Source organism: Podarcis erhardii (assembly GCF_964252035.2).
Source record: "Podarcis erhardii genome assembly, chromosome: 2".
Taxonomy (NCBI): Eukaryota; Metazoa; Chordata; class Lepidosauria; order Squamata; family Lacertidae; genus Podarcis; species Podarcis erhardii.
In genome coordinates, this window is record NC_138498.1 from 38315390 (window position 1) to 38331148 (window position 15759).

Consider the following 15759-nt stretch of genomic DNA (forward strand, 5'->3'; position numbering starts at 1 on the left):
GATACACTGGAGCTCTTAAGACAAGATAGATAGGAATTCTGTCAATTAACTAAGCTTCTTTACAAATACCTACATTCAAAGTTCATAACATGCAGTTTAGAACCAGAACTGCTCCCTTAGCTCATGAGTAGGCAATGTTGTCCACTGTCTCCACGTTATATGATATCGCTCTTGAGCCATTAGCCTGTGCCATTAGATATTCAGAAGACATGAAAGGTACTAAAATTCAAGGCCTAACATTTAAACTAATATTCCATGGAGACAATATGCTATTATTGCTCTTTAACACAGGAAGTTCACTTCCTGCCTTATTGAAAAACATTACAAATTGTGGTGAATTGCATGAAATGGAGATTAAGAACAGAACTCCCCAGCCTTCTAGCAGAGAATCTGTCCTTTAAAATGTACACTTTTCCATTTTATATCCTACAGCCAGGACATTTTCTGCATAGAAACATGAGAAATTAACAATGAATTGTCATCAGACATTAGTATTGCTCTGAATAATATTCAGAGGCTTCCCTCATCCTTTTCTTTGGGTAGTGGTGGTAGTGGGGAACAGGAAGAAAAATACTCTTTAAATGAATGTTATGTTTCAGGAGCCTTCCTTTTTTCTTGTTTTTACATTTATAAGCTACTCTTCATTCAAGGATCACAGGGTTGTTTACAGTATACAACTGTCATATTTTGAAACGGGGAGTGCTAAGAGTCACAAACTCTGTGTTTTCTGTAACATAAAGCAACTTCAAAACAGTCAGTAGTATCTCACAGTTAGAAAATATGAGGCATCCACCACAGACCCATCAGGGAAGAAATGGATCAGCCCATCAAGTCCAGTATTTTATTCTCACAGCAGCCAACTAGATACCTATGGGAAGTCCACAAGCAATGGTGCTCTCCCAACTTGTTGCTCCCCAGCAACTGGGATTCAGAGAGGTACTCCCTCTGACACTGAAGGCACAACACACCCATCATGACTAGCAGTAGCCATGGATTGCTCTAAGCACCATCCAAGTTGATGGCCACCACTATCTTGTGGAAGTGAATTCTCTAGGTCCTCTGGGTGAAGAAGCCCTTCCTTTTGCCTGTTCTGAATCTCCCACCTTTCTGTTTGACCGGATGGGAACAGACTCTTGATGGACAGAAATCAAAATTAATCCAGGGGATACCGTATTTTTCGTTCTATAGGACACACCCGACCATAGGACACACCTTGTTTTAGAGGGGGAGAACAAGAAAAAAAAACCCCTCCCCCTCTCTGTGCAGCGCCCCTTCAGCGAAGCAGCAGGAGAAACGGAGCCCCTTCCATTTCTCCTCCTGCTTTGCTGAAGGGGCGCTGCGCAGCTCTCCCTCTCCCACACTGAAGCCTGGAGAGCGAGAACACCGACCCCTCTCACTCTCCAGGCTTCAGTGAAGGCAACCCAAAGCCTCTGGAGCGTGGCGGGAGCACTCCCACTGTGCTTCTGAGGCTTCGCATTGCTATTGCTGAAGCCAAGGAGCCTGCATTCACTCCATAGGACACACACACACACATTTCCCCTTAATTTTTGGAGAGGAAAATGTGCGTCTTATAGAGCGAAAAATACGGCAACTTTGAGGCAGCAAAGACACACAAGACTCCCCCTCCCCCACCACACATACACACACTTGCGAATAGTGTTTGTGAATTCGCAGGTGCTGATTCCACTTCAGTTCTGCTTGAAATATCCCCAGCATTAATACTGGCAGATGCTTGTTTCCAAAAGGAACTCTTTGGAAAGACAGAAAGGAGGGAGTTTCTGACCTTAAGCATCTCTGCAGCTGTACTCTGCTCTTTATTATTAGGCCTCACTTAAGCTGCCAGAACTCCAGCCACCAAACTGTCACCACTCTCTTGGTTAATCGGAAGTCGGGGGCCCATTTCATCCACGGAGAAAGCCTGACTTGCTCACCATTTTGAGCCAGGCAGCTAGTTGTTCTTGACTCCCCCCCCCCCCCTTTGGATACTTCATGAATGTTCTAGTTGAGACACTGCATACCTTTCATTACTTCAGAACAGATAAAATGACACCAAAAATCACTATGTGGTAGAGACAAGGGGAGAGAGGAAATGAAGGTTGGAATCCAAGGAAACCTGCCTAGAAGGCAACAGTAGCTGCTACAAGAATCCACCTGCTTATTGTAGAGCTCCTGTTATATGCACACATGGTATAGAGAGCATTAGGACTCATTCTGTGATGCTCTTGCACTTGAAACAATTCCAGTGTAAAGCTTGTGAGTAGGATGCAATATCAGTGCTTTGCATTTGTAAAGATGTTACGGTCGTGTTAGCAGTGATTGTGTTTATCTCGACTCTAGCTAGGCTCTAGGGTTCCATCATCAGCAGGCTCCTGGCAACTGAGCTCAATCTTCCAACAGCTCAATTGCCCCATGGGAGGAACCAACTTCATCTTTAGTGATTCAGATGCTTGCTGTACAAGCAAGCTGGTAGATAGGTAGTTTGTATGTTTTATGAAACAACAGTATGTAGGAGCTTTGTTGTTCTGACACAAAGGACATAATCATATTATTGCACAATTATGTGATTATTATATTATTATACAATTATTTTACTCACCCTTCACCCTAAGGACTCAGGACAGGCTACAATAATTAAAACACAGTTTAAAACAACTTAATTTTTTCAGCATTGGGCTTTATTTTGTGGGAAGCCAGGTGATACTTTTAAAAAAATTATTAAATAAGACTCAAATAGCAGTGCCATAGAAGAGATTTTATTTTTTCTGGCACTCCCAACTCTGGAGGAATAAAAAAAATGGAACCCAGCAAAGTTTACAGTATTGATTTGTGGACATTAAGTCCCCCTGAAACTTAAAATGAAGAGCAGCTAATTGTTTTTGAAAAGAAATGAAAAAAGGGAACCAATTCATAACCACTGTGCTAGTCTTCATAAGTGAGTGGAGCGATTATTGCTATGCAGCCTTTGCCAACAGCATTATTTTTTTCAAGAGCCTGTCACTATAGGACTACAAAAATGAAATATACCTAATTTGGAGAGAAGACTTGTTACAGGCACTGTACAAGAGTGTAGAAAGGTTAGTAAGTTATCTGGATCTAAAAAGTTATCTGGCACAGAATGTCTGCTGTGTGGTTCAAAATCATTATCCAGCTTTGCTCACATAAGGGCTACAATGTTTTTCATTATTTCTGCTCTCTTCCATAAAAGGTACGGATCAGCGTCGGAGACTGGCAGCAGTGGCTTATGAACGACTGGATTTTATATTTTCAAAGTAAGCTTTTCCATGGTTTCTTCATCTCTGTGTGCCTTTGTTGTGCAACCTGAGACCTTAACATAAAGCAAAGTTAGAATCCAATTAAAATCCACAAGAATTTCCTCCATTCCCATCTGAAGTTGGAAAACAATCCGAAGACAAATAATGAGGCTGCCTGCAAAACAATAAGTAGAAGTGCAGGAAAAAGCATGTTTTGGAGCCAAACTGTAGATCTCCCCAGGCTGTGGTTGTTAGCTCTGGGTCCTGTTTGAAACAACTTTGGAAACAAGTTGTTTGATTACAGCACATGATAGCAAGCCCCTAAGTCACTCTGTGTACCTTTATCCATGAAATTATGGTTGCCAGATCCCATCAGGTCCTTTAGTCCAAAAAGGTGCTCCATAATGGAGGAAGAAGTGTGAAAACAAAGCTTAAATAAGAGCAAAGGGAGAGGGAGGGAGACCACTGGAGCTGAGATAGCCTTAGAGAAACAGCCTTGCTACCTTTGCTCTTGGGACATAAATCTGGGCAGAGAAGAGCAGCTAAAGGGGTGTGCAAGGGGGAACCTTTCATGTCACTTGCCTTCGGTTTATAGCTCTTGCACTGGACACAGGGCCTCTTTAGGACTGAAAGCCCCTTTTGTATTAATCTCCCTGAACGTGGCTGTCTCATGCTTTAAATCTCCCACCAGACAGCTGCCCTCATTGTTCAAGCCTTACTCTCAAGCAGCTGTCCTGGGATACCAGAGCCTCTTTTAAATCAAAGTCACCCCCTCTTCCAGGCAGCTGTTCCTGGACTCCATGACTTGGGCTCCACCTCTAGACTCCAGTGAAGAGCTCAGTCTTGCACGATGCTTATCTTCACTCTGGTGATAACTCATGTTACATTAAATTTGGCAGGATGGGTCACAATGCCTCAGAGTTAGATTAATGTAGTTTTGTTTCCACAGAGTTTGTTCATTTGTGGAGAGGCATGAGTCAGATGTTCTCCTGATTCACCTTATGCCTCAAGAGTAGTGATTTGGGGGGCAAGAGGTGGGAAGACACTTTTAGAGAGACCATTAATTCTGCCCCCTTTTTTGTTGCAGTTTTCAACTGTACACAGCTAGATTTCTCTCACTCTCCTGCTGTTATAGGGCAGTTTCGGCCCAATGTTTCTTTTCATTATGAGTCATCTCAGCTAAACAAGGAGAACACAGTAAATGTGATGACTTCACATTGCTATACAGTCATGTATCAATGGGACAAATGGTTGTGCCCTAATGTGCTTTGCTCCTCACCCACCTTGTTGCTGGGTGTGTCACACAGAAAACAAGCTACTCATGATGTGTGAACCTAGGCTCATGCTTTGTTTCTTCCTAACAAACCATGAACAGAAGCAAAGGCTTGTTCTTGGCTTACTACTCATGTTTTGTTTGAGAGAAACAAACAAACTTGCTTAGGTCCATACACGACTAGTAAGAATCTGGCTTGTTTCCTTCCCCACAGGACACAATCAGGAGTGAGGAGGAGCTAAGCTGTCATACACAGTTAAGCTGTCATACACACCATAGTTTATTTTAATACTGCATGAAAGAGCCTTTCTGATGCCAACATAATCCCCATCCATTTTGGATCAGCCCCAGATCTAATTCTGATGTCAATTGTGGCTGTACAGAAGGCAGTTGCGTTTCATTTCTCCACCAAGGTTTTTCTTCTCTTCCTAAGGATTTAAGGGAAGGGGTAAAGAGGCTGGATCTTGCTCAGTTCCACACATTACCAGCTTTTGGTTCCCTTGACTCCATCTTGGTATTGATGCGGAAACCTTTAATAAGTGATTCATTTAGCTGGCCAGCACTCCAGTGAAGTCACAGGAGGCACAGTGCCATTTCCAAAGCTCTACTGCAATTTACATCCAGAAATCTCTTCAGAATTTCCTTGTACTCAATATGACAGCACAGAAGAAGAAACAGCACTTACGGAAATTGGTTCAATGACAACTTTTGTAAGAGAATATTTTTTTTTGCTAAGACTGGCCTTCCCTAAGCCTGTTCTTCAAATCATCCCCCGGAGATCAGGATGGAAAAGTGAACTTGGATGAAGCCTTGTTTTGACTTCCCACACAGCTCAGGTCTAAAGAAAACAGATGCCTTTCGAGTCACACACAATGGAGCACAGTTCTTCCATATTACGCTTTGGCAGTGAAGGGTTGGTTTGGAGATTTGGGTGGTGGTGATCACACAGTGGTCTGAAGATTTAACAGTAACACCCACCTCCAAATTTCAGTGGCAGATAGTGGGGTTAATGGCTATTCATATCACCAAATTTTGTTCAAAACAGATCAAACCAAAGCTTCTTTCTGTGCTAGAATTAGAAGGTCCTTTGTTGTTGTTTAGTCGTTTAGTCATGTCCGACTCTTCGTGACCCCATGGACCAGAGCACGCCAGGCACTCCTGTCTTCCACTGCCTCCTGCAGTTTGGTCAAACTCATGCTGGTAGCTTCGAGAACACTGTCCAGCCATCTCGTCCTCTGTCGTCCCCTTCTCCTCTCCAACAGGGTCTTTTCCAGGGAGTCTTCTCCTCTCATGATCTGTCCTTCCAGTGAGCACTCAGGGCTGATTTCCTTCAGAATGGAGAGGTTTGATCTTCTTGCAGTCCACGGGACTCTCAAGAGTCTCCTCCAGCACCATAATTCAAAAGCATCCATTCTTCGGCGATCAGCCTTCTTTATGGTCCAGCTCCCACTTCCATACATCACTACTGGGAAAACCATAGCTTTAACTATACGGACCTTTGTTGGCAAGGTGATGTCTCTGCTTTTTAAGATGCTGAGAAGGTCCTTAGCACTCTGCAAAACTTCAGCTATGTTGTGAATGGTTACCAAGAAGCTATGGCAATAAGAAATAGAAAACTCAGATGCTGCCCTGCAGCACACCCTAAGCTTGTAAAGGGAGGAAGGAAGGAATAAGATAAGAACTAAGAGAAAGGGCGACTTCTACTGCACACCAAAAGGAAGTTGCAAACGCCCCCAACCTTCCTTCTAAGGTATCATGTCAGTGCTTAAGATGCTCTGAAAATCAACAACGAAAGGAGGAGGAAGCTGTTTATCTAATCAGCAAACATGGAGTAGGAAGGCACTCCTCTCTAATTATTAACTCCTGTGTGGTCATGGATTGGGCAAGAGAATGATACCTACAGCAAGAATGGAAAAGGAGGAATCAGTGATCATGGAATGGACTCTTGGAAACAAATAAACAAAACTTGGTACCATCAAGGAGGGAATGGAACAGGAGATTTAATGTATAACCAGATTAATTGAAAACAAGATATAACTACAGTGGTACCTTGGTTCTCAAATGCCTTGGTTCTCAAACACTTTGGTTCTCAAACTCCGAAAACCCAGAAGTAAGTGTTTCGGTTTTTGAATGTTTTTTGGAAGCTGAACATCCAATACGGCTGCTGGCTATTGTTTCTGGGGCACCTGCACTAGTCAGAAGCTGTGCCTTGGTATTTGAACATTTTGGAAGTCAAATGGACTTCCGGAACTGATTAAATTGGTGCTTTTGTTTTTGCTATTTATTTTGTCTTTTTGTTTTTGAAGCTTTTCTAATTAATTCATTTTTGTGACTGTGTGGAACCCAGTTCAGCTACTGATTGATTGTGTGACTGTGGAAATGGATAAAAGCCCCCCATCCAAACAATAACTATCATCAGTGCAGGTAAGAAAAAATAATAATTTTAATTTTTATCATCTACAATACTGTCTTATTTCTTTTATAGAACAGTACATTAATTATTGCTTTCATTTTATGGATCAGTGGTCTCATTAGATAATAAAATTCATGTTAAATTGCTGTTTTAGGCATTGTTTTTAAAAGTCTGGAACGGATTAATCCATACTGCATTACTTTCTATGGGAAAGGGAGCCTTGGTTTTGGAATGCTTTGGTTTTGGAACGGATTTCCGGAATGGATTAAGTTTGAGAACCAAGGTACCATTGTAATGTAAAACATGGTAGTGAATGAAGAGAAGCTTTAGTCCATGGCAAAATCCTGGGGAAAGGATTCTGGATTTTGCTAAATAAGAGGCTGTTTTTCACTAGATTTGTTTGCCACAGTAAGATGATTATGCATACCAAAGCATCATGTAGAACAGAATGCTATGGACGGCACAACTTTGCTGGCTGAATGTTCTTCTTAGTGAGATGTTCCCTGTACTTGATATATACGTATATATTTTTAAAAACACAATGTCAAAGTCCATTGGAAGTTGGAAGTTCAGAACACAGACCCAGGCAAATGTAGCCCCAGCAATGTTCTCATCCTTAATAAGTTATAAAGCTCTGACATGTAGTTTATAGCAGCTTGGAGGTCAGGGGAAGATATGCAGATACAATGGGAAATTAATTTTGGAGGGCTATGTGCCATCCAGCCACTAAGTAATTATTACCCAAATTTGTACCACCTAACATTTATCTCCAGTTCTACTAATATAAGGACTACCTTGTTCCTCTTTACTTTACTTCAGCTCTCAGCCTGACATGTCTGTGTTCTGGAGACCAGCACGGAGCAAAGTGTACTTGGCCACTTAGGACCAAACTCTACCATTACAAGGAAAGCATAACTGATGAAGTGTAGAGCATCTCAGCTCCAAGGTCTCCCTGGGAATGTTTGGTTAAGAGACACACACAATGTGTGGCTTATTCATATGATACAAGGTGATCCGGCTCAGGGTTTCCCCATCCCATTACCAGTTAGAGGATGTGGCAGCACTGATGAATAGTCATGCACCTTTATTTTACTTAGTATCATCAGGGAGATGTGGGGAGGAGATGGAGATAGGCAGCAGTTGCATTTTGCAACACATTGCCGCTAGTCTAAGATGTTAGAGGAGAGGTTGCCCAACCTTGGTCTACAGAGCCTTGAATCCCACCCAATTCCTGCAGCTGGTCACTTCTCACATGTGATATAGATCCACTCTATGACCTGTATGTCTGAACCACACCCTCAAATACAAGAAGCAGAAGGGAAGCCCCAGTAGGCATGCAGTTTGAAACTCCCATTTGTTCTAGGAAACAAAACCCCATTTGCAACAGGGAATTTCATTAGTACGAGCAGTTTATGAATTTATTTTGCACAGTGGAAGGAAAGAAGGGCCTTTTTCTGCCTCCCTACTTCCAGCCACTCTCTGAAGACCACTCTTCTCCAGAGACCCTCATAAGAATATTAGGAGGTGGGCAGGGGAAGCATGGCTTTGTTTTTTGCAGTCTCCAGATGAGGACTAGATCATGTGAAAAATGAACATCAGATTTTAGCTGCAGTTCATTCATTTTCAGCTTTGTATTCTTGTTATAAAAAAGCATGCCTAGACATTCTCTTGTTGCGCCCATAACCTATGTTTAAGGTGCCACTTAGCTCCTAGCTTTCATATCTCAGTTTCTAATACTAAAGGCATCCACACTAATCCTGAAGGGAGAGAGAGAGAGGAGCAGCTCAGGGAACAGCTTCTGTTACAGAGCTAGGAGCCCACACAGAAAGCAGGCAATGCTACAGGGTCTACAAAGCCAGGATGGAACATTGTCCAGGTTTCTCTGGCAGTAGCAGTCACAGTTAAGTGAGCAGAGCTATGGAGCTATGGAAATGCTAAATGAAGCTAGGGTAAGGCAAGGTGGTGGAAAGGTCAGGGCTGTACTGTCTCAGTCAAGGCACATCAGAACGCCAAGATTTGAGAAAAAGCAATAGGCATTGTTCAATCTACAGTACAGTGGTACCTCAGGTTAAGAACTTAATTTGTTCCACAGGTCTGTTCTTAACCTGAAACTGTTCTTAACCTGAAGCACCACTTTAGCTAATGAGGCCTCCCGCTGCTGCCGTGCCGCCGGAGCATGATTTCTGTTCTCATCCTGAAGCAAAGTTCTTAACCCGAGGTACTATTTCTGGGTTAGCAGAGACTGTAACCTGAAGCGTCTGTAACCTGAAGCGTATGTAACCCGAGGTACCACTGTACTTGGGAATAAAAGTAACATCATTTTATCACCTACCTCTTGTCTACCTTCTCTCTTAAGGAGACTGAAGAATGTATCCAAAGTGTGAGAATAACCCCATTGACTCCCTCACCCACATCTTGAAGCAGCTACTAGTATAGAAGCCCATGTCCCTATGTCAGTGTCCCTTCAGACAGGGGATGGCTTTATCATACGGAACACTAAAGGTGCCCATGTCCAAGTGAAGCAACACTACGGAAGTGCATATTAATGTTGTTTGAAGGATTCCTTTTCACTACCATCCCAGCAAGTAAAGAGACATGAGAACCACCCGAACAAGGACATTTTGGAAAGACACGACACTTAAGTACATCCAGCACTAAAATTATCTCCAGCACCATTTATTTATTTGCATTTATGTACCACTTAATATTTCAAAAATCTATAGGCCATGTGCTAGTATGAATGCCTGAGCCACAAAGCATGGGACTCAACAAACCACCTGCTTTTGCTACCTGGCTGGAACTACCGATACTTAGTTAAGAGGCTGACAGGCCACAAAACTGGGTATACTTGCCCTAGTACGGTTGTGCACAAAAAAAGCTTGCAAGGCATCCATTACACTGGAAAGTACATATCACAGAACTCTCCATTCCCAAAATGGGAGCATCTAATGTATGTCATACTCTCACTGAAGTAAAACTGCCCTAAGATCAGATGATTCCCATGTGCCAATGTTGTAACATACAGACATCACAAATATACAGCAAATGCGCCAACAGAGAGATCTGGAAGCATGTAAAAAGATATACATGCATCTTCAAAAGTCTACAGTGAACTTGAATACCACTCAAAATAGATGTCAAATCCACCCCCAAAATCTGCCCCCCTTAACAGCTATGTGAAAGCAGCCATGAGCTAAAGCACAGATTTTGTACCTCCAAAATAACCCACATGAATGGCGGAAGAGCTATTAGGAAAACACAAATGTATTTGTACACAAAGAACTGCACAATGTAAAAAAAGAAGAAGCTCATTTTCTGCTTACCTTCTTGGCATTTGGGTGGAATTTCAGTCACTGCTGGCTGTAGCTTTGGTTCTGGTGGCAGGTGCTGATTGGTTGGGAAAAGCTCCACGTTTTCATTCTGCCTAACTGGTGGTACTGGAACCTCTGAAGATTTTGCTACCTGGATTTCCACACGTTTGGTGGCAACATCAGGCACAGGTGGGCTAGCAGCTTCCATTCTGCGCTGTGTTGGCTCGGGGATCTTTGAGGGGACTTCCATTCTGCGAAGAGCTTGGTCCTGAGGCTTACCTATATTGATCTCAGTCCTCCTGGGAGCGGTCTCAGGGGGCTTGTGCCCCAGCACATCTGCTCTCTTGAGGCCAAATCTTGAAGCTCCTGGGGTGGAGTTCTCCACTTGCTTAGATGAGATATCAATGGAGATTTCTGTTCTTCTGGACACTGGCTCAGGATGTTTTGGTCCAGAGAGCTCAACTCTCCTCAGAGAAGATTTAGGAGATCTTTGTGCAGACTCCACATGTCTGGAAGGGGTCTCTGAATTCTTGGTGCCAAGATCCTGGAATTTCTGTGTGGAGCTGGACACTGTGGACCTAGCAAGAGGGTTGGGTGTCCGTCTTTGTGGAGTGGAAGAATTTGGAGGCTGGTCTGCTTCTTCAACCTCAAAGGATCTTTTCAGAGCTGGAAGATTAACAAAAAGACATAATCCAAGTTTAAACACCACAATCAACTGTATGAGATTACTGACCTCAGAGACACAAACAGAAACCTAGAGTTCAAGTCCCCATTGTGCACTGTCCTACAAACAACTCTTTTTCATACATTTCATTATGCTGAACCTGGAAGGGGGACTCATTCCTATTGTGCTAAACCTAGAAGTCAGGTAAACAATGCAACGTCTCGTAGATTCTTGAGCAAAGCCCAAAGTCAGGGAGAGCCCCTGTACCACATGAAGTTCCAGAAAAGGTCACATGGTGTTTCACCAGATTCAAAAATCAGTGGATCCATGGACTGAAATGTGAGGTCCCTCCCAACTCTTTGACTCCTTACTAATCATACTGTTTTGGGCTCTTCCTCTTGAAATTTGTCCTGCTCCATTTATTCAATTATTATAGGCCCTATTGTTCAACTGCGTGAGATTGATTCAGGTGCCATTCTTTCTAAATAAAATCCAAGTCCATTTGGAAACAGCAGAAACATACACACACAGAGATCTTCCTGCCTAGACTAAATTCATTCAGGATCACTTTTCACCTTATTTTGTGTGCTCACATCCACCAAACAATTGCAAAGGAATGCCCAGAAAATGGCCAAAGACAGGTATCTCTGTTATACATGCATGTTGCATATCTGGCACATCCATCTAGCAAACCTCCCAAAAGACACAGGTCTCCTTGCAAGTTACAGATATTGCACCATCAGACGTTTCCTTACACAGATCTTCAGAAAGTAAAGAGAGAGAAGCAATATGGGATGTAGGTCCCAATAGAGGAGGAGAATCTGGTGAACTTCCTTTAACCTTGTTAGAAAGGCAGCAGTGGGAAGGTGTAGGTATACAAAAAATGGCAAGGCACAGTGATTGCTCAAGCATTTTGTTGGGGAAATTTGCTCAAATAAAGGAATAAAGCCTCCATTTCTACCTCAATGTACCGTACTTTCGGTTCCACAGGACCAAACATGGAACCCTTGAACTAGGACAGTGGTTTTCAACCAGTGTGCTGTAGCACCCTGAGGTGCCTTGAATGATAGTCGGGGCGCCGCAGGCAATGCTGGCCTCTGTCCCTCTTTCCTCCCCTCCATCCTCTGATGCCCTCTTATGTCTCTGCCTCCCAAAGGCTTGCACAGCTGTTTATTGCAGCAGCCCTGGCTCTAAGCTCCCCAGGCAAATGGTGCCTCTGGGGCTGGTCAGGGGGTGCTTCCCAGGCCCCTGTGGGGCAGTGTGATGAGGCCTCTCTCTTTGGGGCAGGGGAGAGACCAGGGTTGGCAGCTGTGGCTGCTCAGAGGACTCCCAAGGTGAGGGGAGAGAAGACTGAGGGAACGTTCCACAAGGGAGTGTGTTTGAAAAAGGGTGAGAGGCTGCCAGCTCTTCAGGCAAGGGTTGACATAGCCGTGGACTCAAAAAGGTTGAAAACCTCTGATCTATGGCCTAGAAACCATATTGCTTAAGCCAATATACTAGTCTATGGATCACAAGCTGCCCATTCAGTAGAACATATCCAGGCTGCATTTAAGGAATGTAAGAAGTTGTATGACGAACCCAGTACAATGATGCAGCTAACCACAAGCTGCTGAAGTAGACATTTTGGTTATGCAGGAAAGGAAAGGAAATTGAAGCAGGGAAGTGTCGCTACTGTTATTTTAAAATAATTGCTTGACCGCATTTGGGCTATGTTTAATAATGGGCTACATCATGACTGTCACAATTTTTCATTGCACAGACACCTGTAAGCATCTTAAGCTGGAGACAGGAAGCCTCAAAGCCACAGTGAGCAGAGTACATGCGACAGCATCCATTATGACAAGGCCATTTATTGTAGCATTGCAGTGGCATGATGTTGGCGGCAGTTATCTGCGCAGCACAGTTGCTGCAGCCTCGAAACATCACAGGGTGCTTGCAACATTATACTTAACCTTCCTGGTTTGTGCATTACCACCAATTAAGATAAATGGCTGTTTACATACCGCATTTGCTAGGTAATGAGACACATTATCTTTTGAAAGAGGTTAAGTGTCTTCTCAGTTAAAACTACCACTCAGAAAACATCAGATCTTTATTGCTATCAAATGAAGACAACAGTGCAGTGAGTAATGAGGGTTTCAAAAGCACTGAGCAATAAGCCAAAAAGAACCCCAGAGACAAGCACCACAGAACTCCAACAAATGAGGTAATGAGGCAATGGCATCACACTTTCTTCTGAGCTAGGGATGAACAAACCTAGCCTTGGGAAGTTTCAAAATCAATCTCAATTATTTCTGTTAAGCATTTGAATGGGAACTTGCAATCCAATCAGATTGTGGGTGTGGGTGGGTTTGTGGGTGTGATTTGAAATGGGGAGGAAGGGGTGTAAGGGGCAGGGAAAACCTCGAAAATAGCAAGGCTGTGCCTGAAAACAGGAGGGAGGCAGAGCTGAGCCAGAGGAATGAGGGATGTGAAAGGCTGAAGCAGACCCAAAGATTGGGGGATGGGGGGAAAATGTCAACAAGTGTCTTGAACTGAAGTGGTGGCTGGCGACAGGGGGTAACATGCTGTTAGTGTGAAGTGAGCTGGAGGTTGGGAGAAGGGAAACAAAAGCAGAGGTCCCAAGGCTTGGGGTGCTAAGTGAGTGGCTGAGGAGGAAGAGAAAGGGAAGACTAATTCCTTACACTTTGTAATGACCAGCCAAACCTTTGGCAGCAGGTCCCAAAGTAATTTTGAATGGCGTGGCAACAACGCCACATCTGAGCCAGGCTCAAGACTCTGCTTTGCTTGCAGACTCACTCACCTTGGAGCCTTCCCAAATGGGGTGCATCCAAAACTGAATTTGTGTGTGTGTGAGAGAGAGAGAGAAAGAGAGGGGGGGGTAGACAGAGATTTCTGGACCTTAATAAGGCCAGTGATGGGGTATGAGGCTTCAGAAAAATATCTGCGCTCCCATCCTCCTGACCACACACAGAGACATGCCTCATTACCTTCCTTGATGGAGACAGTTTGGGCCAAGCTGTTTCCTTGGGAATGGCTACCCTTATCTTGAAATTTCTGCTGCATTGCTTAGTTAGTGAAATCCTGCCATGCGTTCCTGAGCCACTCAGGGTGAATATCAATTGTGCATAGCCCTTTCTCACTGTCCAGAGAGTGTGTGTGTGTGTGTGTGTGTTCGTGCGCGCGCGCACACACACACACACACACACACACACACTAGACCTATTGGGAGAAACAACTCCCAAAGACTTCCCCCAACTCCTTTTGAGACAGCCATAGATTTCTCTCCTGCCAGGGCGGAGGAAGGAGAACAGCAAATAGGATGTGTATATTTTCTGACAGCCAGGAGAGGAGAAATAAGTTTAGACAAAGCCCGACCCTAAAGCTCAAGGGGAAACAAAAATTACCCTGAGCTTAGGGCTGCCTCAGCCCCTTGACCACACTTTCCCCTCCTCCAATTTCCTGTTGCTTTGCTAAGCTTCATGGCTCCCTTTCCCTCTTTTCTTCCCACCCACTGTTACCTTACTCCAACTAGCAGAAGCTCAGTAAATAAAAAATGAAGGCATGTACAGGAGTGGGGTTGGCATATTTGAGGAAGTAGCAAATGAACAGAAGAAGAAATGAAGATACAGTGCTTTTAAAAATAGTATTTTCTGCCCCAAAGCCAAGGAAAAGGAAGTAAAAACAGTGCTTTGCAGAGGGCTCTGCCTCCCTGACTTCTCTACAGGAAAGCGGCCCTGGAATTCTATACAAAACCAGCTGAATACAGACAGGCCCACCCTGCAGATCAAGCCAGGGAAGAGTCAGAATTCAGCATATGGTGTGCCCTAAAGCCCCAAAACAGCTTAGCTATTTTGTTTGCTTTTCCAATACAGCACATAATTGACAACCAGCTCTCCCACTGCACCACCAGGGAAGAGGGAGCTCCAACTGGAACCCTGATGCTGAGGTGTGTGGTTTTTTTCAAAAACCCTTTCCCCACCCTGTTTCCCAATTACCCACACCACAAACCCAAGCTATTTGCCACACTGGGCAAAACATATCAATACCATAATCTGTGAGAAATTGTAGTGAGTTCCTGAGGAGGCTGAAGGAAACTGTCCCCTAGGATGGCCAGAAAGTGGGGTTTGGTGGTCGCTAAAGATGGATACTGATCGCAGACAGTGAAGAACTGTTTGAGGCAAGTTGAGAGTTAATTATTTGGTATGTGAGGCTCACCCTTCCAGAGTCCCTCATTCCTGCCACCCATATTTTCAGGCTTTGTGGAATCTCCCAAATCTAGGCAACAAGAGGTTCTTCAAACAGTACCAAAGAGTACTGGGGTGGGGGAAGCTGATACAAAAACTGCATCCTTTATTCCTGAAGTGTTTCAGGGGTTACTGTTTTGCAAGAAATGCAAAAACTTTGTAAGTAAATCAGTCGGATCTATTTATCTACAACTGAATGACGAAATATAGACAGACTGAATCTGCTCAGATGCACTTTGCAATGATGAATCAGCCTCTCTGATTTAATCGCAATGATAAAGGAAGCTTTCTGTCTCCTTGAATTTCAGGCAATATCAATGTTAAATGGGTGCTGCAGATTAGCCAATCCAGCTGCACTGGTTTAATTGTAAAGTTCAAAATGCATTAGCAGTAAATAATTAAGATTTCTGAAAGCATTCCCAAAAAAATTTCTGAACAAGTTTCACCAGTAGCATTGCTTCATCTAGTCCTGTGGTTTCCAACATGGGGCACACACCACACAAGAGGGCAATTTGATTTTTAAGGGGGGGGCAATTCAAAAATGAGTTATTAACAGTTAATGGTCCTTTAAGCTTCCTCCATGTTCACTTTTTAAATAAT

General features: G+C 43.6%; 1 protein-coding gene across 3 annotated transcripts in view; it reads right to left on the bottom strand.

Moving 5' to 3' along the window:
- SEPTIN9 (septin 9) overlaps window positions 1-15759 on the bottom strand; it is a 194293-nt gene that overhangs the window by 67301 nt on the left and 111233 nt on the right. For all 3 annotated transcript variants that reach the window (XM_081850852.1, XM_081850854.1, XM_081850853.1), the window contains one exon: window positions 10261-10914. In XM_081850852.1, coding sequence (XP_081706978.1) covers window positions 10261-10914 — 654 coding nt within the window. The remainder of the gene's footprint in view (window positions 1-10260; window positions 10915-15759) is intronic.